This window comes from Podarcis bocagei (assembly GCF_964188305.1).
Source record: "Podarcis bocagei genome assembly, chromosome: 13".
Lineage (NCBI taxonomy): Eukaryota > Metazoa > Chordata > Lepidosauria > Squamata > Lacertidae > Podarcis > Podarcis bocagei.
The window spans coordinates 55446819-55473954 of record NC_138138.1 but is presented as its reverse complement, the minus strand read 5'-3'; the positions used below and the strand labels follow the sequence as shown (position 1 = coordinate 55473954).

Below are 27136 nucleotides of genomic sequence, written 5' to 3'. Positions count from 1 at the left end.
CGAATGAACTAATTCCTATGCCCCACGAATAACCCAGAGATGCATTTTAAATAAAAGCACATTCTACTCATGTAAAAACATGCTGATTCCTGGACCGTCCATGGGCCGGATTGAGAAGGCAATTGGGCCGGATCCGGCCCCCGGGCCTTAGTTTGCCTACCCATGCCTTAACCTATCATGCCATGGCTTAATTTGCACTCAGGGCTCTCAGGCCTCAGACCCAGAAACCTGTTTCTCACGCCAGCCTCCCGTCTCTGAAACACTACTTCCAAGGCTGTGTGTACGTATTCTCACCCCCTGCAGGCCAGATGGGAAACCCGTAAGCAGGACAAGAGCGCAAGAGCCACTGTTGTGATTTCCAGCAGGGCGTAGCCAACATGGCTCGCGGCCCTCAATAGCCCTCACCTCCACCTGGTCTGTCCCATCCTCTTTTAAAGCCATCCGAGACGGAAGCAATCACTGCCTCCAGTGGCAGGGAGTTCCGCAGGTGAACTGAAGAAGGATTTCCTGCTACCTGCCCTGAAAGTGAGCGCTGACGGGCCTGCCTTGCAAAAAAACATTTGTTAGCTCTTCCCTCCTGATCCCAGAGCTGCCTTGGCTCACCAAGTGGCAAGGACAACATGCTCCTTACACGCAGAGAGGCGTCTTTTTTCTCTACCCAAATCGAAAATACGCTTTGCACGGCTCGACGTTCCGCAAACCCGGATGAATTTTGCAGCGAGGTTGGGTGGGGTGGGGTGGGGGAGTCAAACAGAAACAATTTTATTTTTGCAAAAATTTAAGACAGGTTCCAATCAGTTACAAATGGCACGTTGAGACGCTTGGTGTTTGGAGTAAGTCCGTGGGGGTCAGGGGAGGGGAGGGGCTTTTGTCTTTTTTGGTCTGAAGCGGGGCAGATCGCCTGGAGGGGGTGCAGGTACGGAGATTTATTTGCAAGCACCCGGCGGGCGCTTTTGTCTGTGCAGAGTCCTTCGGCCCCTGGGGGGCTTCGTCAGAGGGGTGGCACCTGCAAGAGAAGAAGCAGAATGAGGCCATCAGAAGAGGCTCGCTGGATCAAGGCAATCGTGACCCATCTTGGCCCATCAAAATCCTGGTTCTCTCTCTTTTTTTAAAAAAAATTATTGATACAGCAAAAAAAGAGAAAACACAAATACCAAATTATACACAGGGATAACTATAGGTACAGAATTTTCTTAACAAACAATAAAACATAAATTGGTCTTCACACTACAGACCCAACTTCCCGTCTATTCCATATTTCGATATCATATTACTTATTGTCAATGCACGCTTTTATCGTAACTTTTTCTTAATATATCTTAATTCTTAGATCTGCCTTGCAACTATTACTGAAGTTCCTCGAATGCTGCAGCAGACTTTGAACTACTATATTTATATTTCAGATATTCTTTGAAAAACTCCCATTTTGAAGCAAATTCCTGGTTTTATTCATTCTTTATTTTTTCCCGATAGACCGTCTAATTCGGTATATTCTGTCAGCGTTTGGATCCTGGTTCTTGCCATGCCCAAACAGGTGGCCCAAAGCCAAACCCACAAGCAGGGTCCGAGTGCGAGAGCAGCTCTCCCCCTACTCCCTGGTTTCCAGCAATTGGCATTCAGAAGCGTTATGTCATGGTTAGCAGCCATCAATAGCCCTCTCTGTAAATCTACCCATTGCTCTGCCTCTGACCATGAAGGCATGGCTAGTAGCCAACTGCAACCCTCTCCTCCAAGAATTTCCCCAATTCTCTTTTAAAGCCTCCTGTGGCAGGGAGTTCCGTAGTTTAACAGCAGGTCTGCTGCTTCTAGCCCTGGAAAGAGCATATAGCAGCTGATGATGAAGATGATGATGATGATGATGATGATAATGATAATGATGATGATAATAATAATAATAATAATAATAATAATAATAATAATAATAATAATTTATTTATACCCCGCCCAGCTGGCTGGGTTTTCCCAGCCAGTCTGGGCAGCTTCCAACAGAACACTAAAATTCAATAACCTATTAAACATTAAAAGCTTCCCTAAACAGGGCTGCCTTCAGATGTCTTCTAAAAGTCTGGTGGTAATTGTTCTCTTTGACATCTGGTGGGAGGGCGTTCCACAGGGCGGGAGCCACCACCAAGAAGGCCCTGTGCCTGGTTCCCTGTAGCTTTGCTTCTCGCAGGGAGGGAACCGCCAGAAGGCCCTCGGCGCTGGACCTCAGTGTCTGGGCTGAACAATGGGGGTGGAGATGCTCCTTCAGATATACTGGGCCTTTGTGGCCATTTAGGGCTTTCAAGGTCAGCACCAACCCTTTGAATTGTGCTCGGAAACGTCCTGGGAGCCAGTCTAGGTCTTTCAGGACCAGTGTTATGTGGTCCCAGCGGCCGCTCCCAGTCACCAGTCTGGCTGCCGCATTCTGGATAGCCTCCTCGTCAATGGATTTGTCGAATTTTTACGAACTACCCGACGTGGTGGCACTCAGTACAGCTCAGGGGAGCATATCCCATCTTTTAAATCACATGCCTGATCCAACAGGGTTCTTCTGGGACATTTATTTATCCCTACTCTGTTTCCTGCTCTTTAACCAGCAACTGGTTTAATAATAATAATAATAATAATAATAATAATAATAATAATAATAATAAATATTTTTATTTATACCCCGCCCTCCCCGGCCAGAGCCGGGCGCAGGGCGGCTAACACCAGTAAATTTACAATAAAAACATAATAGGGGGAGGAAAGGGAAAGGGGAAAAAGCCAATTTAAAATACTGGGTTAAAATACAATTTAAAATGCAGCCTCATTTTAAAAGCAGCCCATAGATCAAGACCATAAGGGGAGGGAAACATAAGGGTCAGAGCGAGTCCAAGCCAAAGGCCAGGCGGAACAGCTCTGTCTTGCAGGCCCTGCAGAAAGATGTCAAGTCCCGCAGTAAGAGGACCTCCCCTCTTATTCCCTGACAGGTGCAATCCAACCTAAACAAGAGTAAAGTGATGCAGATTTCAAATATAGGCTCGTGGGGTCTGAACTGGAGGTGAACCAGGAACGAGACCTGGGAGTCCTAGTGGATAGCCCTTTTAAGATGTCAACCCAGTGTGCAGCAGCTGTGAAAAATGCGAATTCTATGCTAGGAAAGGAGCTGGAAACAGCTGCCGCCATAATTTCTAGCCTTTCCAAATTTGACATACATCTGGAAAGTTCTGTCCACCTGTGATCCTCCATTCCCGAACCCTCAGACCCCTGCCTTTTCCCTGGCAAGTTCCCATTGCCAAAACCCTTGTATCTACGGGACCGCCTCCCCTGGTCTGCCCCGCAGAGGACCTTAAGGTCCATGAATAACCATAGTTTAGAGGTCCCGGGCCCTAAGGAAGCCAGACTATCCTCCACCAGGGCCTTCTCAGTGGTGGCTCCGACCTGGTGGAATGCTCTGTCCCAGGAGACCAGGGCCCTGCAGGATTTAACCTCCTTCCGCAGGGCCTGTAAGGCAGAGCTATTCCACCTGGTCTTTAATTTGAATTCAGCCTGATCTTTTATTTTCCCTTCTCTTCCCTCCCCTTTTTATGAAGATCACCCACTCTGAGACCCCACAGCTAATTCTCCCCTGGCCGCCTCGCTGGCCCAAAGAGGACCAATTCAGCCAGCTATTTCCCCTAAATTGATTTTTGAATTTTATTGTTATTCATGTTTTTATACTGTATTTTATGCTGCTTTTATAATTAAGTGTTTTAAATTTGTTGCTAGCTGCCCTGAGCCCGGTTTTTGAACTGGGAAGGGTGGGCTATAAATAAAATTTATTATTATTATTATTATTATTATTATTATTATTATTATTATTATTACTTTAAAGAATATTTATTGAGATTATACAAAAAATTACACATAAAGAAAAAACTAACAAAAACTAACAAACACAAGCTAACAAGAAAGTTGACAAAAAGGCAACCTAGAAAGAAGGAAAAAAGAAAATAGGAAAAAGAAGAATTATTTTTTTAAAAAAGGATAAATCCATTTTTCAGCATCTTTGATCTCATTTGCTTATTTCCTTGACCTCCTCACACCTCCCCTTTTGTATTCCCGTTTTCCAAGTCTTTTCAGCAAATCCTTACCCTCTTTCATTTGACTTTGCTCTATACTTAACCTATTATAACTATACATTTTCATCCGTATAACTATCTATATTTACCTATTCTTATTAACCTTATTACCAAAACCACTTCTTTTCAGTCCAACATCATTTTAACATTCATTAATTTTACAGTATTTCTGCAGATAGTCTTTAAATTTCTTCCAGTCTTCCTCCACCATTTCTTCTCCCTGGTCTCGGATTCTGCCAGTCATTTCTGCCTTATTATTATTATTATTATTGAGTCATAGAGTTGGAAGGGACCCCAAGGGTCATCCAGTCCAACCCCCTGTGTTGCAGCTAAAGGCAAAGACTGACTGCGGATGGGAGATCTGAAGGCAGGAGTGGTCCCAGGTGAAGGAATGCCACCTGCCAGACACGCATCCTGTTGAATCACCTTCCTGAATTGGATGGGGACAAGCAACAGTTGTCGAAAAGGAAGTGCATATTCCTATGTGACATAGTTAATGTAAGGAACCCACAGTCTCAAACTCTCAAGGCGTTAAAAGGGCATTTGATAAATTTATGGAGGAGGAGGAGGTGTGAAAGGTCTACAGATTGTAGCTAAATTTTACCTCCAAGCCCAGAGGCAGTCTACCTGTAGGTAACAGTTGCCAGAGGGGGACATGTGGTGGGGAAAGGGTATTTGTCGGCTGTTCAGAGACAAAGAAGGGGACGCTGTGGGTTAAACCACAGAGCCTAGGGCTTGCCGATCAGAAGGTTGGCGGTTCGAATCCCCACGACGGGGTGAGCTCCCGTTGCTCAGTCCCTGCTCCTGCCAACCTAGCAGTTCGAAAGCACGGCAAAGTGCAAGTAGATAAATAGGTACCACTCCGGTGGGAAGGTGAACAGCGTTTCCGTGCGCTGCTCTGGTTCACCAGAAACTGCTTAGTCCTGCTGGGCCACATGACCCAGAAGCTGTACGCCGGCTCCCTCGGCCAGTAAAGCGAGATGAGCGCCACAACGCCAGAGTCGGTCATGACTGGATGGACCTAATGGTCAGGGGTCCCTTTACCTTTACCAGAGGCAAATAATTCTGTTCGTCGGCTGTCCAGAGACATGGTCAGCAATAGGATTCTGTTTAAAGCATATTTAATCACAGCAATACAAACACAACACTAGGAATAAGCCAATCAAAGTTCATATGTACAACATAACAGAGTTAGATATCTAAGGACAGTCTTACAATAGTTCCAGCAGAAGTCGTCTAAAAAGCTTCCAAAGTAAAGTCTCTCAATAGTCTTTCAAAAGTTTCAACGGAAGACACCTCAAAAACCTCAAAAGGACAGTGTCTCCAGAATGACGCCACTGTTTCGTAATAGTCTTCATCAGTCTCCACCACTCTGTTACACTGTACATATGAACTTGGATTGGCTTATTCCTATACAGTGGTACCTCGGGTTACATACGCTTCAGGTTACATACGCTTCAGGTTACAGACTCCGCTAACCCAGAAATAGTGCTTCAGGTTAAGAACTTTGCTTCAGGACGAGAACAGAAATCGTCCTCCGGCGGCGGCGCAGCAGCAGGAGGCCCCATTAGCTAAAGTGGTGCTTCAGGTTAAGAACGGGCTTCCGGAACGAATTAAGTACTTAACCCGAGGTACCACTGTAATTTGAATGATATCATCATTCTATTATATATTCTCTACTAACTATTAGCCTACATGTTGTGCTTGTATTGTTGTGCTTGGTTCTTAAAGCCAAGTCTTATTATTATTAATAATAAGAAGAAGAAGATTAACCTTATCTAAAACACATTCCGCTCCCCAATGCAAGAATCCTGGGAAGAAGAAGAAGACGAAGAAGAAGAGGAGTTTGGGTTTGATATCCCGTTTTATCACTACCCGAAGGAGTCTCAAAGCGGCTGACATTCTCCTTTCCCTTCCTCCCCCACAACAAACACCCTGCAAGGTGAGTGGGGCTGAGAGACTTCAGAGAAGTGTGACTGGCCCAAGGTCACCCAGCAGCTGCATGTGGAGGAGCCAGTGGCGTAGCGTGGGTTGTCAGCACCCAGGGCAAGGCAAGTAATTTGCGCCCCCTAACCCGTGGATTTGCGCCCCCTAACCCTAACCCCCAGGTGTTGCGCCCGGTGCGGCCGGCCCCCCCTGCACCCCCCACGCTACACCACTGGGAGGAGCGGAGACGCGAACCCGGTTCCCCAGATTACGAGTCCACCGCTCTCAACCACTACACCACGCTGGGAGCTGTAGTTTGTTAGGGGTGCTAGGAGTTGTAGCTTGCAAGGGGCAAAACTACCATTGCCAGGATTATTTGGAGCAGCGGTTCTCAACCTGTGGGTCCCCAGATGTTGTTGGACTACAACTCCCATCACCTCTAGCTAGCAAGGCCAGAGCTCAGGGGTGATGGGAGTTGTAGTCCAACAACATCTGGGGACCCATGGGTTGAGAACCACTGATTTGGAGGAAGCAATGTGCTTCGCATGGGCAGGATTCCTGCTTTGCTGTGGGTTGGACTAGATGACCCTTGGGCTCCCTTCCCACTCAACAAATCCATGATTCTGTGCCTGGATTCCATGAAAATTTGGAATCGATCCAAAAGGGATTCTTCTTCCAACGCCTCCTGGGTGCCCAGGGAAGGCTCAGCAGATCCTGCTGCTTTGAACATGATCAGCGCAGGATAATAATAATAATAATAATAATAATAATAATAATAATAATAATAACAACAACAACAATAATAATTTATTTATACCCCGCCCATCTGGCTAGATCTCCCCAGCCACTCTGGGCAGCTTCCAGCAGAATATTAAAATACAATAGTCTATTAAACATTAAAAGCTTCCCTAACCAGGGCTGCCTTCAGATGTCTTCTAAAATTCTGGTCGTCGTTTTTCTCTTTGACATCTGGTGGACAACCTCACAGGGACTAGAATCATAGAGTTGGAAGAGACCCCAAGGGCCATCGAGTCCAACCCCCTGCCAAGCAGGAAACACCATCAGAGCACTCCTGACATATGGTTGTCAAGCCTCTGCTTAAAGACCTCCAAAGTAGGAGACTCCACCACACTCCTTGGCAGCAAATCCCACTGTCGAACAGCTCTTACTGTCAGGAAGTTCTTCCTAATGTTTAGGTGGAATCTTCTTTCTTGTAGTTTGGATCCATTGCTCCGTGTCCGCTTCTCTGGAGCAGCAGAAAACAACCTTTCTCCCTCCTCTATGTGACATCCTTTTATATATTTGAACATGGCTATCATATCACCCCTTAACCTCCTCTTCTCCAGGCTAAACATGCCCAGCTCCCTTAGCCCTTCCTCATAAGGCATCGTTTCCAGGCCTTGGACCATTTTGGTTGCCCTCACTTGTGTAGGCATGTTAACCCCAGTCCAACACCTGGAGGTGCCGAGAGAGGGGGCTTCTGAGATGCAGACCCTGCCCATTGCCTCTCCCCAACCCCCTTTCCTCAACGACTCCACGCCCAGGCTTACCGTTAACACCCAAGGCCGCTGAGGGTCCCGATCCGGTCGAGCTTGACGCCAAAGCACCCTTGCTGGGCCAGCTTCTTGGCTCGCCCCCGGAACTTCTTCTGGGTGCTCACAAAGTCTTTCAGGAAGTGGACAAAGGCGCGCTCCCCTGAGGAGGGGGCTGGGGGGCCGGGGGCATCGTGGAGGGGGTGCTGGCCGCGTAGGAGCTGGGAGAGCGGCGGCGGGTGGTGGTCCCCTTCGTTGGCCGACAGCAAGGTGGCCAGGTCTTCCCCAAGTATCTCCAGCAAGGACTGAAGAGGGAAGGAGACAAGAGGGGAGAAATTTAACCCCCCCCCCCAAAAAAAACACTCACCCCATAAGTAGGAGCCTGTGCCCCGCTCCCAAAATTCGTACCCACCAGCAATTCAGATCTCTGCAAAAAAATTGGTGCATTGGAATGCTTTCGAAGATGTGGGGTCTTCAACAGAGAAGGGGGGGTCTGAGACAGAAGTGGGGTTCTCCTGGGGTCCTCTACTTACCTGGGTTGAGTGGACAGGGGTCTGGGAGGCCAGGGGCAGGAGGAAGAGGAAGAGGGAGGCAGGCAAGAGCTTCATCCTTCCCCCCCAAAACAAGCCAGCGAGTTTCTCCTTTGGGATGTCGGACGGGTGGGCTGCCTTGACCCCCCAGGGGCGAGCGGAAGGATGGTTTGGGTGCGTCTGGCTTGCCTGTCTCCCCGGCTGCTGTTCTTATAGGGGTGCTCGGACCACCCACCCCATCTCCCCGGGCAACAGGGGCCACCCCCTGCTGGCAAGGCCGAGGGAGCCAGGGGGGTGTCCTCCTGGGATGGGGACTGGAGGGGGGCTTTTGTCCCCCAGTGAAAGGCATGTGTTGCCCAGGGGACGGGTTACGGGAAGGGGGGGAGGTGGAGAAAGGGCAGGGAGTGGGGGCTGGCTGGCTGGCTGGTGGGAAGGAAGGAAGGAAGGAAGGAAGGAAGGAAGGAAGGAAGGAAGGAAGGAAGGAAGGAAGGAAGGGCGGCCTGGATGGGTAGAGAAGCAGCAAAGGGTTAGAATCATGGAAGGGTCGAAGGCACCCCAGAGGTCATCCAGCCCAACCCCCTGTGAGACAGGGTTGTCTGGAAACACAGAAGAGGAAATAAACCCCATAACGGAAAAACACAAGAAATTTATTGGATAACAACATCAAAATGAATTAAAAATGTATATTAGGACTATTGTTGAACAATATTTGTAAAGGAATATAGACCGATAACAGGGATGCGGGTGGCGCTGTGGGTTAAACCAGAGAGCCTAGGACTTGCTGATCAGAAGGTCGGCGGTTCGAATCCCCGCGACGGGGTGAGCCCCTGCTCCTGCCAACCTAGCAGTTCGAAAGCACGTCAAAGTGCAAGTAGATAAATAGGTACCGCTCCGGCAGGAAGGTAAACGGTGTTTCCGTGCGGTGCTCATCTCGCTTTATTGGCCGAGGGAGCCGGCGTACAGCTTCCATGTCATGTGACCAGCAGGACTAAGCCGCTTCTGGTGAACCAGAGCAGCGCATGGAAACGCCGTTTACCTTCCCGCCAGAGCGGTACCTATTTATCTACTTGCACTTTGAGGTGCTTTCGGACTGCTAGGTTGGCAGGAGCAGGGACCGAGCAACGGGAGCTCACCCTGTCACAGGGTCCCTTTACCTTTAGGGGTTTGACCATCTTGTGGGAGGGAGTTCCACAGGTCGAAAATGCGCTGGAAGGGCTTTCTTTCATCTGTTCCGAATCTGCCAACAGTTCGGCTTATGAAGGCCTGGAGGTTCTCACTACACCCCCAACCAACAGCTTGCTCTCCCCCCCCCCCCACCACAGCCTCTTCCCAACACCTCCGTCATCCCGTAAGCCCCCCCTTCCCGCGAAATCCATCATCCCAAGGGGAAACCTGGGGTTGCCAAGGAAACCTCCTCCTCCCTCTCCCTCTCCCCTCTGCCTCCCAGGGGTTTGAGAAAAGGCCTGGCTGATTCTTGCTGCTCTCCAGGGAGGTTTCCCCAGAGACCGGCAAAAGTCACCCAGGGGCCCTGCCATTCTCCTCCTTCGAGTTATTCTGGGATGGAGGACAGGAGGTAGGGTGGGGAGGTGAAGGGAGACGGGGATCTGGGTAGGGGGTCTTTCCCCTGTAGGGGGCGCAAATTGAGCAGAGGAGCAGGTGCGATTTTTGCAGGATTTTCAGGCAGGCAACAAGCCGCAAACGGAAAGGCGGCCGCGAATTCCTCCACAGCTGTTGAACCCCTGCAAAGGCCTATGCAGTCGAAGAACGTATTGGAAATTTTATAGAGAAAGGTTTATTGTTTTGAGCGCATTTGATTGTAAGATAAAATGTATGCAAAGGGACTTGACAGGAAGTCAAAATTGAAGAAAATATTTTGTAAGATCAAAGGGGGGAAAGTATTTACTTTCATTGTTATCATTTTGTGTGTGTGTGTCTGTACATATGTGTTTTTGCATGGAATGTGTGTTTTTGGAATTTTGTTTTGCACTGCATTTTGTTTTTGGAATTTTATTTTGCATTGGAATGTGTGTTTTTGCATGGAATGTTTGGGAGGAAATAAGATGGTAAATAACAAATAAACTAAATATTGATGTGTGTAATTTTTATTTCTCAATTATATTTAGTGGTAGTATGGTTGTAATGTTTTTTTGTAACATAAAATCATTCAATAACAAACTGTCTGGCCAGAGTGGCACATGCTCTGGTTATCTCCCACTTGGACTACTGCAATGCGCTCTACATGGGGCTACCTTTGAAGGTGACCCGGAAAATGCAATTAATTCAGAATGCGGCAGCTGGACTGGTGACTGGGACCACATAACACCGGTCCTGAGAGATCTGCATTGGCTCCCAGGACGTTTCCGAGCACAATTCAAAGTGTTGGTGCTGACCTTGAAAGCCCTAAATGGCCTCAAAGGCCCAGTAGACCTGAAGGAGCGTCTCCACCCCCTTTGTCCAGCCCGGAGACTGAGGTCCAGCTCCGAGGGCCTTCTGGTGGTTCCCTCCCTGCGAGAAGTGAGGTTACAGGGAACCAGGCAGAGGGCCTTCTCGGTGGTGGCACCCGCCCTGTGGAACGCCCTCCCTTCAGATGTGAAGGAAATAAGCAGCTATCTTCTCTTTAAAAGACATCTGAAGGCAGCCCTGTTTAGGGAAGCTTATAATATTTAATGCTGTATTGTTTTTAACACTTGATTGGAAGCCGCCCAGAGTGGCTGGGGAAACTCAGCCAGATGGTTGGGGTATAAATAATAAATTATTATTATTATTTATGAATTCATCCATCCAAGTTTGTTTATAAAGCTGTTGAACAGCAACAGGCCCGGGACAGGATCCTGCAGCAACAAACCTGCCTCTTTTTACCAGGATGGCAAGCGTGTCCTGGGTTCAGACATTCAACCAGCTACAAGTAGACCTGAGTGCTTGCAAATTTGAATGCCTCAAGCTTTCTCCTCCGAAGAAGAGAGTGGCGGCTGCGAAGACGGCAGCCGTGGGGTTTTCAATTAGCCGGGAAGTGGAGGTTTTTCCGCAGGGTCGAGGCGGGAGCCCGCACACCCGGGACGTCGCTGGGGAGAATGGCGCTCCTCCCCTACCATTGTGCCTTTTAATTAATGGCCCCGCATCAGCCAGGATTAAGCGGCCCAGGCAGCTAATTAAAAGGAGGCTTAATGCTTGTTAATGCGCGCTGTGGGCCTGTCTTGGACGCGGGGCTTTGTCCGGCCGTCATGCGCAACAGTAGAGGCAGGGCCCACATCGCCACCCCTCAGCCCCGCCAAAGAGGGGGCTTCCCCACTTTAGGATCGGGGCTTAGCTGAGCAGGTGGGCATTCCTGAGGGAGACGAGATGGGTGCCCCAGCAACGGGTGTCGCGCAAGGGACAGCAGTGAGCCCAGCTAGCATCACTGCCCTCGCCAAAGGCCTCCTGCACCCCATGTAAAGGTAAAGGGACCCCTGACCATTAGGTCCAGTCGTGACCGACTCTGGGGTTGCGGCGCTCATCTCACTTTATCGGCCGAGGGAGCCGGCGTACAGCTTCCGGGTCATGTGGCCAGCAGGACTAAGCCGCTTATGGCGAGCCAGAGCAGCACATGGAAACAGCGTTTACCTTCCCGCCGGAGCGGTACCTATTTACCTACTTGCACTGGTGTGCTTTTGAACTGCTAGGTTGGCAGGAGCAGGGACTGAGCAACGGGAGCTCACCCCGTCGCAGGGATTCGAACCGCCGACCTTCTGATCGACAAGTCCTAGGCTCTGTGGTTTAACCCACAGCGCCATCTGCATCCCATGCACCCCATGTACCCAGAGGGAATTCTGTGGGTGCAGCTTCTTCGCGCCCCCCCCCAGCCTCTCGCCGCCCCACATGCTCTCACACATTTCACCAACGGTTCTGCGGGAGAAGACCCACAGAATGGAAGAACTGTGGGGTTGGAGGGGACCCCCTGCAAAGGAGGAATCACAGCTGAATAATCCCTGTCCGACGGCCACCCTAACCTGTTTGAAAACCTCTGAAATAAAAAAATTAAGGTCTTTTATATATAATAAATGTTCATAAATGTACCAACCAAGCACGTACATAGATATGTGGACCACATGTCTGGAGCAGCACAGGAAGACCGCCCTGAAACCATTTTGACTCCCAAACTGACCAAATGTTTTCTCTGCAAGGAGGGAGGGGGTGAGGGAACCTTCCCATTGTCTCAGGAATTGGGAAATCGCCGTCTCAAAGGAATGGGCTGACTACCAGGAAAGGCAATCAGATAAGGCATTATCAGATAACCTAGCAGACAGGGTAAAAACAAGGCACTCGGATTTCTGTTGTAGACCGCCTTTTCTGTGATGTAGGTATGATGTTTGTGGGGGGTGGTCTTGGGCTACACCCCTTCTGTGATGTGTGCATCATGTATGGAGGAGTGGTCTTGAGCTCCAGGGCAGGGAATTTAAAATGTCTATATAAGGGCAGGCACACCTTGGTTCTGGGTCCTCCTCCGTCCTCCTGCGTGTGAGGGGAGCACCCTGTTGCAACAGATCAATAAAGATCAGGCTTACTAGCTGCTTTGCTTCTCAATATTCTCTGCTTGGCCTCTGTTCTTTTCTCTGACTAATGGAGAACCTGCAAAGGACTCTAGAAGGGCTCTTGTGTTCCCCATAAGAGAAGAAGGCAGATTTTCCTTTACAACACCTCCAATGAAGGAGAGGACGCCACCTTCTGAGATCATGGAATTGCAGAGTTGGAAGAGACTCTCCAAAGGTCATCCAGTCCAATCCCCTGCAGTGCAGGAATTGCAGTTGAAGAATCCTCTGACAGATGGCTGCCCAACCTCTGTTTAAAAGAGAGTCCACCATGTTCCATGTGGAAGAAGTCCCCAGCTCCCCAAGGCTTTGCGACCCATCAGGTACCCTCCATTCAGTCGGCTGGTCAGAGCTGTTCCCAGGGTGTTGCCAAGCCCGTGGCCCTGACCTTGTCTAGTGGCAGCCAGTTCCACAGGTGAATTTTACAGAGTAATATCCCACTGGGCCCATCACCTCCTGGCAAATAGAAGGGGAAGAAATGGAGGCAGTGAGAGATTTTACTTTCTTGGGCTCCATGATCACTGCAGATGGTGACAGCAGCCACGAAATTAAGAGATGCCTCCTCCTTGGGAGAAAGGCGATAGCAAACCTAGACAGCGTCTTCAAAAGCAGAGACACCACCTTGCCAACAAAGGTCCGTATAGTTCAAGCTCTGGTTTTCCCAGTAGTGATGTATGGAAGTGAGAGCTGGACCCTAAAGAAGGCTGATCGCCGAAGAATGGATGCTTTTGAATTCTGGTGCTGGAGGAGACTCTTGAGAGTCCCATGGACTGCAGGAAGATCCAACCTCTCCATTCTGAAGGAAATCAGCCCTGAGTGCTCACTGGAAGGGCAGATCCTGAAGCTGAGGCTCCAAGACTTTGGCCACCTCATGAGAAGAGAAGACTCCCTGGAAAAGACCCTGATGGAGGGCACAAGGAGAAGGGGACATCGGAGGACGAGATGGTGGGACAGTGTTCTCGAAGCTACCAGCATGAGTTTGACCAAACTGCGGGAGGCAGTGGAAGACAGGAGTGCCTGGCGTGCTCTGGTCCAGGGATCACGAAGAGGCGGACACCACTAAACGACTCAACAACAACAACAACAAAAACAAAATATCCCAAGCAGGGCTTGGGGGTGGGCTTGCATGGAAGGGGCTTGGGAACAAGGGTCCTTTGGGATTTCAAACACTTTCCAGTCACACCGGGGGGGGGAGAGGGGGGGAGAGACAAAGGAAAGGCTGCGTATGACGTGGTCTGCACCAGAAGGGTGTCTCGAGGACACAACTCATCTCCCTGCCTCCACCCCCAGCTCTCTGTGGCCGCTTGAAGGCTAAAAATAAATACTTTGACCCCCGCATCTTCACAACCTCTGTGGCGGTGAATGGGGATCCTTGCAGAAGGGGGCATCAGGGGGCATTCCTGGCCCAGACCTGGTGGTTCCCCTGCCAACCAAGGCATTCAGGCTTCACTGGGTTGGCGTCATAGGAGGCTTCTGCCTAAATGGGAGTTTGGGGGTGAAAGGCCTCATTGATCCCATCGCTCTGTCCCCCGTCCCCATTTTTCTTCCCTTCCTGCCTGATGGAGAACAGAGAGGTCTGGGTTCGTGGGACCCACCGAGGGGGGAAAGCAACCTCCATCACTCCGACAGGCTTGTTTTAATATTTGGACACGAGTGCCTGGTGTCACGTAACGCCACGACGTAGTGTGGCTGGTTGTGGCCGCACGGTTGCGCACAGCGATATCGTTTCCTGTTTGTGGAAGACGCAGCAAGGCGATGAGGTGGCAGAAGCAATAATAATACAGTGGTACCTCGTGTTAAGTTCTTAATTCGTTCTGGAGGTCCGTACTTAACCTGAAACTGTTCTTAACCTGAAGCACCACTTTAGCTAATGGGGCCTCCTGCTGCTGCCGCGCATGGACTGCAAGAAGATCCAACCTCTCCATTCTGAAGGAAATCAGCCCTGAGTGCTCACTGGAAGGACAGATCCTGAAGCTGAGGCTCCAAGACTTTGGCCACCTCAGGAGAAGAGAAGACTCCCTGGAAAAGACCCTGATATTTGGAAAGATGGAGGGCGCAAGGAGAAGGGGACGACGGAGGACGAGATGGTGGGACAGTGTTCTCGAAGCTGCCAGCATGAGTTTGACCAAACTGCGGGAGGCAGTGGAAGACAGGAGGGCCTGGCGTGCTCTGGTCCAGGGGGTCACGAAGAGTCGGACACGACCAAACAACTAAACAACAACAACAAATTATTACATGGGATCAGACAAATTCATGGCAGACAGGGCTCTCAATAGCTATAGCCTGCCTCCACAGGCTCCACATGCTTCTGGATAGCAGCTGCTGCAAACTGCAAGAGGGGAGAGTGTAGCTCTTGTGTTTGAATGTGCTTGCAGGTTTTCCCATGACGGGCATCCGGTTGGCCACTGTGAGAACAGGATGCTGGACTAGAAGGGGCCGTGGGCCTGATCCACCAGGGCTCTTCTTACGTTCTGACATGTGAACCTATGAAGAGACCTGCTAGATCACACCGCAGGCTTATGAACTAGCTTAGCATCCTGTTTCCACAATGGCCAACCCGATCCCTATGGCAAGCTCACAGTTTGTGACGAATCCTCTGACGAGCAGCAATGAATCAAGTGCAAAGGGCTTAAAAAAAAAGAGGGGGGAAATAAAGGTTGCTTAAAAACCAGAAATCCCAGGGGCAAGGAGGGGGGTGACATGGAAGATGCCACATTCTTGCTCTTTCTTGCCCCGCCCTGGCACTCTGCCTGGCTCCCTAAAATACCACCTGATTTACGGGCAGCGTTTAGGGGAAAGCCGTAAAGAGTTTTTACAGTAAGAAGGGACAAAAAAAAGGCGCAAGCGATCAGCCAAAGAGAAGGTCAAGGGGAGGTGCCTGGGCTTACATGCCAGCTGGTGTGACTCTCTGCCAACCTGCCTCGGAGACCCGGCCTTGTAGAGAGAGGTGGTAGGATAGGGCACCGGGCTTTGGGGTGTGTCTGGCTCAGATGGGGAGCCCCGTGATCGTGAAGTAAAGCTTGCATCCTGCAAAAGGCTGAAGACAGGCAGAATTCCTGGCTCCCATAACCCCTTGTGCATGCCATTCTCCTCTCAGAAATCCCTGCAGTTCTGACCCTTTCTTCCCTCATCTGTTGCAGAACGCCCCACTTCCCCTCAGCCCTGAGCCCAGAAACCCAACCTCTGATTTCCTCCCTCGCTGCAACTGCATTCTCTGATCTCACTGGCAGGGACAGTGTAGGGCGAACCGAAGAGGTTCTTGACTGGAGGACGTCATAAGTGGCACTGGCTCGTAGGTTTTTTTGGGAAAGGCATTAATTCTTCGCATTTCAGCAAGTTGCAGCTGCACTGAGGGCGACAACAAAGCAAGGCCTACGAATACTATGAGCAAAATCTCCACTGCGTGTTTTAACTACTTCTTCCAATCTGGGAAAAGTGACAACGGCCATTCCCAGCACCCCCTGGGATTTTGGGTCCTGAAATTCCTCAAACTCCTAAAGGGCTTGAGAAATGGGATATAGGGGCAACATCCTTTTCCCACTGGGGAAAATATCTTGCCCAAGTTGGGGGCAGGCATTAACACCCCATAGTAACACATCCTGTGCCAATTGTTGAGAATAAGCTACAGCTTATCCTCCTCTAAGTGGCTGGGACAGAAACGTGGGCTCCCCTGTGATTGCAAGTCCCTCGGGGCAGAGACCTGCTGCTTTGTACTTTGCAAAACAATTTGCATGCTGTTGTTGTTGTTCAGTCAATTAATCAGTCCGACTCTTCGTGATGCCATGGACCAGAGCAGGCCAGGCACTCCTGTCTTCCACTGCCTCCCGCAGTCTGGTTAAAATTTGCAAGTAAGGTGGCGCAATCATCCTCATCAAATCAGCTTTTTTTCTGGAGAACCTAGGAGAGCGGAATATCAGCCCCTATCCCTAGTGGAAAGCTTTATCAGACACCTCCATGCTGCCCACTCCTCCCTGCCCCCCAAGCTTGCTTGCTCTAGTCACCAAAACTCACCTGATACAAAGCGCATCTTCACTTGTCTTATTGCCTCCCTGTTCTCAGCGACAGCAATGTCATTCATGCCACATGTGAAGCAACAGTTTGGAAGAGGAACATAAGAAGCTGTCCTTTGGTCTATCCAGCAAAATACTGCCAACACTCACAGCATACCATCCAACATAGGGACATCCTATTCAATAATATGGGACGTGGGTGGCGCTGTGGGTTAAACCACAGAGCCTGGGACTTGCCGATCAGAAGGTCGCTGGTTCGAATCCCCGCGACGGGGTGAGCTCCCATTCCTCGGTCCCAGCTCCTGCCAACCTAGCAATTCGAAAGCACACCAGTGCAAGTAGATCAATAGGTACCACTCCGGCGGGAAGGTAAACGGCGTTTCCGTGCGCTGCTCTGGTGCGCCAGAAGCGGCTTAGTCCTGCTGGCCACATGACCCGGAAGCTGTAGACCAGCTCCCTCGGCCCATAAAGTGAGATGAGCGCCGCAACCCCAGAATCGGCCACAACTGGACCTAATGGTCAGGGATCCCTTTACCTTTACTCAATAATAACAGTAATAATAATAATAATAGGAATAATAATAATGTTATTATTTATATCCCACCCCTTTGACTGGGTTGCCCCAGCCACTCTGGGTGGTCTCCAACATATAAAACACTAAACATTAAAAACTTCCCTATAGAGGGCCACCTTCAGATGTCTCCTAAAGGTTGTATAGTGACTTATCTCTTTGGCTTGAGGATCCTGCGTAAGTCCTGCTTGCAGGTTTACTGTTATGTACTAAGCTTGCAGGGACGCGGGTGGCGCTGTGGTCTAAACCACAGAGCCTAGGGCTTGCTGATCAGGTGGTCAGCAGTTCAAATCCCTGTGACAGGGTGAGCTCCCGTTGCTCGGTCCCTGCTCCTGCCCACCTAACAGTCTGAAAGCACGTCAAAGTGCAAGTAGATAAATAGGTACCACTCCGGCGGGAAGGTAAACGGCGTTTCCGTGCGCTGCTCTGGTTTGCCAGAAGCGGCTTAGTCATGCTGGCCACGTGACCCGGAAAAACTGTCTGTGGACAAATGTTGGCTCCCTTGGCCAGTAAAGCGAGATGAGCGCCGCAACCCCAGTGTCATTCGCGACTGGACTTAACTGTCAGGGGTCCTTTAACTTTACCTTTTGTTCTACCAAGCTTGGATCTTAGAACAATAGGCAGGTAGGATCCTAGAATGCAACAACTGATTGGCCTGCAGGAGCAGCCCAATCAGGCTCCAGGATGGAAGCAGAATCAGCCAATCAGACGGGACCCATTGCGTAAATAATGTATATAAAGCCAGAGGTTTGGCCGGGTGGAAGGGGGGCAATTCATTCACTGTCTTACGAGCTGCAATAAAAAGCATGAAAGCACTACACAACTCCGAATATATTTCATTTACCATAATGGTCTTCTGGACCATTGGCCTGATCCAGCAAGCTTTTCTTACGGTATAATAATAATAATAATAATAATAATAATAATAATAATAATATTTTATTTATACCCCACTCATCTGTCTGACTGGGTTTCCTCAGCCACTCTGGGCAGCTCCCAACAGAATATTAAAAACACAATAAAACATCAAACATTAAAAACTTCCCTAAACAGGGCTGCCTTCAGATGTCTTCTAAAAGTCAGATACTGTAGTTGTTTATTTCCTTGACATCTTCAGTCCTTAGCTGAATCTGGCCCAGGTTGCTCTCACTGTTTTGCATGTCTATTCCAGGGGCCTCATCTGGCTCCTGTGGCAGTTTACTTCCTGGGGTAAAATCCTTTAAAAAAGTCAACAACTTTGGCTGGCCCTATGGTCAGCCCCCACGGCCCTTCACTTCATCAAATCTGGCCTTCTTTGAAAAAAGTTTGGACATCACTGGAACTTTATACACCAAAGTAGCCAGAGAGAGCTCACCGTGTGAAGCGATGGGCACTAGATGGAGCTCTAGCCTTTGGGAAGGAGGCCAGTGAGATTTGTTTTTGTATATGACCAGAGGTGGTTCCCATGACTGTTTTCAATGGCCTGGATCCTGAGTACATGCAAAGTGACAACTTATATGCTGCAGCTAATCACAACGAGCATCTGGGTCAGAAGTTTTGACCTGAAGTCAGTCAGTCTCTCTCTCTCTCTCTCTCTCCCTTCCTTCCTTCCTTCCTTCCTTCCTTCCTTCCTTCCTTCCTTCCTTCCTTCCTCTCTCTCTCTCTCTTTTTCTCTCTTTCTCCTCCTCCTCTTCTTCTTCTAGAACATGGGTAGGCAACCTAAGGCCTGGGGGGCCGGATCCAGCCCAATCGCCTTCTCAATCCGGTCCACGGACGGTCCGGGAAGCAGTAGAAAGTGTCCTTTTATTTAAAATGCATCTCAGGGTTATTTGTGGGGCATAGGAATTCGTTCATTTTTTCTTCTTCAAAATATAGTCCGGCCCCCCACAAGGTCTGAGGGACAGTGGACCGGCCCCCTGCAGAAAAAGTTTGCTGACCCCGGTCTAGAATTTGGGAGAACCCTGGTGAAAGCGCTTAATTAACAAAGCAGTTGGGAGCAGACGCTGATTATTATTATTATTATTATTATTATTATTATTATTATTATTATTTCTTTCTTTCTTTACAGGGACTGGATGGATGGATGAAACCTAGAGTGCACGAAACACAACATTATCTAAACTTTGTTTCAAAGCAGGAAACTCTAGTTTGGTAAGGGATCTCTAATGCGGAAGAGCACAAAGCGACAGTTCCTGGGGATCTTGGGAGAGGAGCCCAACTGGATTGGTTTTCTAGTCTTTCGTTCCCTGTTGTTATGTACTGAGTTGAATAGGATCCAAAAGGCAGCAGTCTGATTGGTCCTAGAACAATAGGGTCCAGAATGCAGCAGTCTGATTGGTCCTAGAACAATAGGGTCCAGAATGCAGCAGTCTGATTGGTCCTAGAACAATAGGGTCCAGAATGCAGCAGTCTGATTGGTCCTAGAACAATAGGGTCCGGAATGCAGCAGTCTGATTGGTCCTAGAACAATAGGGTCCAGAATGCAGCAGTCTGATTGGTCCTAGAACAATGCAGCAGTATGATTGGTCTGCAGGAGTCCCCCAATCCAGCTCCAGGTGGAAGTGAATCTGCAACCTGATTGGCCTACAGGAGAATCCCCGAATTAGCCAATCACGTGGGGCCCATTGTGTAAATAATGTATATAAAGCAGATATTTGGGGGGAACTTTCATTCCTCACTCCTATGAGCTGAATAAAGAGCATGAAATCCACACTGGACTCCGGGTATATTTCACCTGTCAGGGCTGGTCACCTCAGCCTTACTTTTCGCCCCTCACCAGGTTGACTCGGTAGAGACTTTGACCAAAAGCTTCTCAGGATTACGACGGGTAAATCACATCTTTTTGGTGTGAGGCAACGTCTTGTCGGTGATGGGATCGCCAGCAGGTGGCCGCCATATTGTGAAAGGCAATGGTCAACGTATTCATCAAACCGCCTGAGAAGAATGACGTCAAAGGGCCCAAATTCCAGAAATCTCCATGCGGCTGCCATTTTGCGTCCGTGTCTGTCTGTCGTTTTTCTCCCGCTGCGCGGAGGACTTTTGAATCCCATCGAAACAGCAAGATTTCTGCTGTTAGGCTTCTAAAAATGAAAGCACCAAAATTGGATGTTCTGAAGAGAAAATATGGACGACGTAGCGAAGGTTTTGTGGCATTTTGCACGTTTATTTTTCATTTTTTTAAATCTTGGTTGTGGACAAAAGCCCTGCCTGAAGACGTCCTTCAGCAATGTCTGGCATGGGTCTGGCTCACTCCCTCCTGTGCAATCACACATAAATAATAATAATATAAATAAAATTTTATTTATACCCTGCCCTCCCCGGCCAGAGCTGGGCTCAGGGCTGCTAACACCAGTAAAATTATAATAAAAACATAATGGGGGGGGGGAACAATTTAAAATACAGGTTAAAAATGCAATTTAAAATGCAGCCTCGTTTTAATAATAGCCCATAAATCAAAACCATAATGGAGATCCATTTTGGGGGGGCACATATATGTCCACGGCTGCCATTTTGTGTGAGGTAAATCCCAAATGTTACCAGAGACATCATGGCTATTTGGGACTTCCTTGCTATGAAATAAGTGGTCTTTTGGCAAAGTTGCCTTGCGAAACGGCCATTTGTGTTTTGGCTTCACATCATATTTTTTTTTCTATTTTTTAAATTGATTTTCCAAAATGTTTTTTAAACAAACAAACAAACACACAAGCAAACATAAATCTCAACCGTATTGAAACCAAACTTAGTAACATTGTTAAGGGACTTCCTCGCATCCCCCTGGTTGAATTTCCGTGTATATCATTTTAACGGTTTTCCAAAACCAATATTCTTATAAAATTAACTTAAGCACTTAATCTCCCCCCCCCCTTTTCCAGTTCAGTATTAAACATATTAATTCACCACATCACCTATTTAAATCCTAAGCTATCTGTTATTTGCAAGCGTCTCCAATTAATTTAACTTAACATATTTAACTAAATAGTCTTTAAATTTCGTCCATTTTTCCTGGTAATCCTCCTCCTTCTGGTCACGGGCTCTTCCAGTCAGGTCCATCATCTTTATCTGCCAATCTTCCACTATTGGTAGTTCTTGTCTTTTCCAATTCTTAGTTAATAAAATTCGAGTTGTGGCATACAAAATTAATTTAACACCTTTGGCTTCACATCATTTTGATGTGGCCTTTTTTAAAAAAAATAATATTTATTAAAGGTTTTAAACAATACATCACCAAACACATAAAACACCATCACCAACATACAAAAAGAAAAATAGACACAAAACAAATAACTTAATTAAATTTCCATAAGACCAAATTTCCATAACTTTTCTTTGGGACTTCCTCGCATCTCCCTTTCCTGCGTTCCCATCTATGGAGTTATATTCAGCAGTTCTTCGCCTTCTTTCAAATCCTATTCTGTAGCTTTCAAATATGATGTCTCCCATTTTGAACTTTATTATCAAATAATTAGAAATTTAAATTTGACATAATATTAATCAAGGCTTCGATTTTGTTCTTATAGTTCACTTGTTTTCATGCAACTTTCCACTAAATTACTAATGCCAGATTATTTCCTATCCTGCATTATCTTCATACAATTTACAATGCTTTTGCAAGTAGTCCTTGAACTTTTTCCAGTCCTCTTCCACTGTCTCTTCTCCCAGGTCCCGGGAGACATTTTGATGTGGCCTTATCCCACAGTCGACAACAGTGCTGTTTGGATTTATTTTCGTTTTATTAGAGCAGTGTTTCCCAAACTTTTTTGGGCAACGGCACACCTGTTTAATGAAAAAAATCTCGCGGCACACCACCATTACAGCCCCGTGACGTCAGCGCGCAGCGTCACGCCGGGAGGGACGCACAAAAGTGAAAGTTTTTTCCCTCCCCCTTGCCGGGGAACCTCCAAGCTTTGGGGGTGGGAGGAGGCAGCAGAGCGAGGGACTGAGGGACGGCGGCAACTGAGGCGGCGGCGGCTGTTGTGGTGGTGGCGGCGATAGCGGGCGGAGGAGGGGGCAGCGGCGGGGCTTGAGGAGCCGTCGCCGGGAGTTGCTGTTGTTGCTGCTGCTGCCCGGACATGCTGGCCTCCTCCTCCTCCTCTGTCTCGCGCTCCTCCCTTTTGCACGCGCTGCCCCGCCGCTCGGCACCACCACCGCGGAGCCGCCCCCGGCTCGACGCGGATCCTCGCCGCCGCCGCCGCCTCTCACCGCCCGACTCGCCCGCCTCCCTCCCACGGCACACCAGCCGATGTCTCACGGCACACTAGTGTGCCGCGGAACACCGGTTGGGAAACACTGACTTAGAGACCTTTCTGACTATTAAGGAGTCCCAATAATTTAATATTGAGTTCTGAGTGGGTGAATACATACTGGGGTACCCTAAGAGTCTTTATTGCGTTTAGGTAAAATATACTAAGTTTATTTCTTCAATGATAGTAATAATAATTATTATTAGTATTATTATTAATAGTAATAATAATTATTTCCCTCCAACTCCAATGAGCGCCGCGAGGGGCGCGAACCCGCAGCTCTGAGGAAAGGGGCGGGATAGCAGCACCTGCCTCTCGTGACTAACATTCGAGAAGCTTAGACCAAGGAGGCGGGTGTCTAATTTTATTGGTCTGCTGAAGAATGTAGGCGTGGCCAAAGGCCGAGTTGCGGGGAAGGGCTCCCTCTCCGCTCACATTACCGCCCTGTCGATTTGACATGAAGAGAAATCCAATCAAGGAAAGGGAGAGCCTGATTTGTGGGCGGGACCCTGCATGTGATAGGCACTTCCAAGGAAGAGGGGCGGGCCCCCCACAGCGCAGGACGCTGAGCGACCCTCGAGGGGAAGACGCCCGCGAGTTCGAGAATACTGTTAAAAAGCGGGGCGGGGCTTATTCCGGAGCGGGGGGGATATGATTGGCCAGCAGAGGCGGGACCCGCTCGAGTTCTGCCCCGGGGTTGGCCAACGCTCGGAAAGCCTGCCGCGCCTGCGCCTTGGCGCTGTGATTGGCGTCTCGGCAAACCCCGCCCTTCCCTTTTCGATTGCTTGCTTGGGAGAGAGGAGGGAGGGGAGGCGGGCGGGAGGAGAAACAAGAGAAGTTGTTTGAGTGGCGGCGGCGGCGCAGAGAGAGAGAGACATAGAAAGAGTCACAAGCAGGCTCCTCCCTCCTGTTTTCCCCGCCCTACGGCGCGAGCGCTCGCCAGCGATTGGCCAAAGGCAGCGGAGGCGCCCGGGGATTGGAGCCTCTGGGGCGCGGTGGGCGTGGTCCTAGGGCTCCTCCTCCTCCGGCGCAGCGTACGCAGAGGCACGCACGGCGAAAGGGAGGGGGCGGAGCGCAGCGCGCGCGCTCCTTCTCCTCGCTCGCTCTCTCTCTGTGAGGGGAGGTCTCCTCGCTCTCCCTCCCTCCCTCCCTCAGAGGCGCGCGCGCGCGCTCCCGCTCCTTCCTTCTCTCTCCCTCTCTCGCTCTCGGCGGCGCCGGGGAAGCCGGAGGAGGAGGAGGAGGCCGGAGGAGGAGGAGCGGCGGCGGCGGAAGGCCGAGAGCGGAGTCCGGGCCGCGCCAGGCCGCGGCTGGGGGCCGGTCACGGTGGCGGAGCCGGAGGAGGCCGGGCCCCGCCCCGCCCCCATCCCCCCACCGGCGGCGGCGGCGGCACCACAACCGCGGGGGGGCGGCGGCGGTGTCCGGGGCGGCGCTTCCCCGTCCCCTTCCCCCTCCTTGGCGGCGGCCGCCCCTCCCTCCCCCTCGTCCCCCGCGGGGCCCATGGAAGGCCTGCCCGTGGAGGTGCGGGGCTCCAACGGGGCCTTCTACAAGGTGAGGAGGCCGGGGTGCGGGGACAGGCGTTGCCGTGGAGACCGGGTGGGGGTGGGCGGGGCCCCAGGGGTTGCCATGGAGACCCCGGGGAGGGCGAGAGGGGCTTCGAGGCGGGCGGGTGGGGGGGCGGTGGCCACGCTGGGCGCCCGGGCCTTCCCCCAGGGTGAGGGGTGGGGAGCGCAAAGGCAGGGGGGTGTCTGTTTCAACTCCAACCCCCCCAAAAAAAATCTGGTACGTTTTGTGGCCCCCTGGGTTGAAATATGGGGGAACTCCTCTTCTGTCGGGTGGCTTTTCTAGGGGCCATGCAAAAGGGGGAGAGGAAGAGGGCATCTTGGGGGGGTGCCCTTAAGAGGAAAGTGGGGTTGGGGTGAAGTGAAGCCCCTACAAAGGGGGAAGCAAGGGCTGCTCGGGGTTCTGCAAAGGAGACTCCCCCCCCCCCCGGGCGTGGGGTTGAAGGGGTCAGAGGGCCCGTTGTGGGGCGGGGCTGAAATATGGGGGGGGGGAGACTCCTCTTCTGTCTGGTGGCTTTTGCAAAAGCGAGCATGGGGGAGGAGGGCATCTTTGGGGGGCTTAAGAGGAAGGTGGGGTTGGGGGTTCTGGAAAGTGAAGCCCCTACAAAGGGGGAAGCAAGGGCTGCTCGGGGTTCTGCAAAGGAGACTCCCCCCCCCCCCGGGCGTGGGGTTGAAGGGGTCAGAGGGCCTGTTATGGGGCGGGGGGGGGAGCTGTGGGCCTCCAGGCTTAAGAGGAAGGGCCATGGTTTGGGCGTGTGTTGCAGATCATGGGACTGGGTGGATTGGGAGTGTAGCTTGGGGTTGGCTGCAAGTGGTCGCCAGGTCAGTATCTATGGCCTAGAAGGGTTGAGTCCAGTGCAGCGCTCATGTCATGGCTTTGCAATGCCGGGGATCAGTTTAACAGAGGCCTCTGCTCCCTTCCAAAGGCCTGATCTCATGGGCAGGCTGGGAAGGAGGGGTCTCTTGTGTCACTTGAGCCTCATGTTGCACTTACCTGCTATTTTTATTTTAGTTTCCTCTATCAGGCACATCTTTGGAGTCCCTTCCCTACATTCTAAAGCCTGCCTTTCCTGGTAAGGTACTCCCTCCAAAAGAGAGTACCTTGAAATGCCATGAGCGTATTAGTCAGCAGCCATCCAGCAGGCAGAAATATATTTATATCACACTGCAGTCGAGTTTAGTGCTCCTTTATTGTGTAAGGAAATAAGGATGGGAGATCTTGTAACTGTATCTGTTTGCTGCTTGATTGGCACTGACACATGTTCCTTCTGACTTGCCGCTCTTCTCTCCCAAAGTGCTGCTTCCGCCCAGGTGCTGCAAGTAAATGTATTTATAAGGAAGGTGCTCCTTGAAGTAACTTCCTGCCTTGTAGGGAATGACTCTGTATGTATCTTTATGAAGCAGGTGCTGTTAAAATAGGGAGGAAATAAACTCACCTTGGAAAGTACCACTGTTCAGTGGTGGGAGTATTAAGTTCCACGTTCCATGCCTGACATCTCCAGCTAAAAGGGCCTCAGGTAGGACAGCGAAGGAAAGACCTCTGCCTGGTCCTTGCTGCGTCTCATAATGGACCATACAGGGCTGTGGTTTGGCGCAATAGGAGACAACTTCATTTGTTTGTGCTTTGAAATATGTTACGAGGCAAGTGGAGTGATGGGTCTCTCCCATCAGTGGGATTATTGTCACCCTGTCTTGCTATAATAAAATGCTGAGTTACTTTATATTCATTTCCCTGATTAGTTCCGATGGGAAATTAATCGTCCATCCGGCTTGCACAAGGCTGGATCCAGCTGAGATCTCAGCCTGCCTTCCAGATTCGAGGCCTGCTCTTTGCAGTTTACTGCTTTTGAGCATCCAGTCATGTTCAGTGGAATTACCTTTAGTAGACTAAAAGCAGTTCATCGTAGCAAGACCTGAGTTTCCCAAGTAACTTTCAGTGTCTCTAAATTAGGACCAACAAGCTGTTCCCAGGCTCCTATGGGCTCCTCAGTTCCTGATCCACACCTTTTTTTCATATTGGAAAAGGGCTTTTTCTCCCTTTAGCGTGGTAACAGGAATGCCAGTCTCTCTAGAAGTTGAGGCTTTCATCGTCACTGAACCTAGTTGTCAAGAATGCTGCTTTGCCCAACATGAAGGGCCAAACATAGATAAGGAGGAAGCCCAAGATATCTAGGGTATGAGATATTCTGTATTCTGCCAAGCGCTACTGGGCCTGTGCGGAGGAGTGATGTTTTGTTTCAGCGGAATCTCTGGTCCCTATTCTGTAGTGAGAAGCGATGGCTTGTTTAGAAAGGCCTCGGGGAATTTTGTAACCGAAGCACAAGGTTGCGAGGTGGGGGCTCACTGTATTGTCTATTGCTAATTTTAGACTCCCCACTTCAGAATGGAGTCACAACCAGTAGATGGCCATGAATCGTGAAGGTTTGCCTGGCGCCTTCATTACTTATCTTTAGACACCAGGCAAAAACCTTTCTCTATAACCAGGCCTTTGGCTGGTTAGCATTCTATAGCCTTTTAAATGTGTTTGTGGAAGGGGGGGGTTTCTGGTATGTTTTTGTTTTATTATGTATTTTGTGTTCTCATTTTGTATTTTCATGTTGTGTACCGCCCTTGTGATCTTCAGATGAAGGGCGGTATACAAATTTAATCAGTAACAGTAATAAGAATAATAAAAGACATAGGAATATTTGAGGGGCTAATCCTCGTCTCCCGTAATGGAGTGGGTTATTTTTAGCCTGTTTGCGTGCTCTTTGCTGTGGCATCTCCATAGATTCCTTATCAAGTAATTTATTTTTAAACTCATAACCCTACCTTATCGCATAACATTTTTGCCACCAGGAAATCATGTTACATGTCCTCAAAAGACTCAGCCTGAGAAACTGGGGCTGCAGGAGACGTGGGGTTCTTAAACCGTAGCTCCATTGGTAGTGCACCTGTTTTCGTATGCAGGAGATCCTGAGCTCAATCCCTGATGCCTCCGTTTAAAAGAATCAGGCCGCAGGTGACAGAAAATACATTTAGGCCCTGGGGCCAGTAAGAGTAGACAGTATACTGGGCTTTGCAAACCAAATAGTGTCTCCTGGTAAAAGGCAGTCTGTGTTTCCTAGGGACTCAGGTGATGCCAGTTTCTGCAAACGTC

The 27136-nt window shown here is 49.8% G+C and overlaps 2 protein-coding genes across 4 annotated transcripts in view; one reads left to right on the top strand and one right to left on the bottom strand.

Moving 5' to 3' along the window:
- Window positions 1-746: 746 nt before the first annotated feature.
- LOC308572273 (C-type natriuretic peptide-like) lies at window positions 747-9426 on the bottom strand. 2 transcript variants are annotated; one of them, XM_081168272.1, is made up of 3 exons: window positions 9228-9426; window positions 7562-7848; window positions 747-1006 (listed from the first exon to the last, which is right to left on the bottom strand). In XM_081168272.1, the coding sequence occupies exons 1-2, from the start codon at window positions 9297-9299 to the stop codon at window positions 7564-7566; spliced, it is 357 nt and encodes a 118-aa protein (XP_081024398.1). In that variant the 5' UTR covers window positions 9300-9426; the 3' UTR covers window positions 747-1006; window positions 7562-7563. The 2 variants fall into 2 exon arrangements, with proteins under 2 accessions (XP_081024398.1, XP_081024397.1); XM_081168271.1 differs by lacking the exon at window positions 9228-9426 and adding an exon at window positions 8077-8665.
- A 14166-nt stretch (window positions 9427-23592) lies between these two features.
- FXR2 (FMR1 autosomal homolog 2) overlaps window positions 23593-27136 on the top strand; it is a 30843-nt gene continuing 27299 nt past the window's right edge. Inside the window, exon 1 of one of the 2 annotated variants that reach the window (XM_081167859.1) lies at window positions 23593-23986. In XM_081167859.1, the coding sequence (XP_081023985.1) occupies window positions 23936-23986 (51 nt within the window). In that variant the 5' untranslated portion in view covers window positions 23593-23935. The remainder of the gene's footprint in view (window positions 23987-27136) is intronic. The other variant, XM_081167860.1, reaches the window with a different exon arrangement.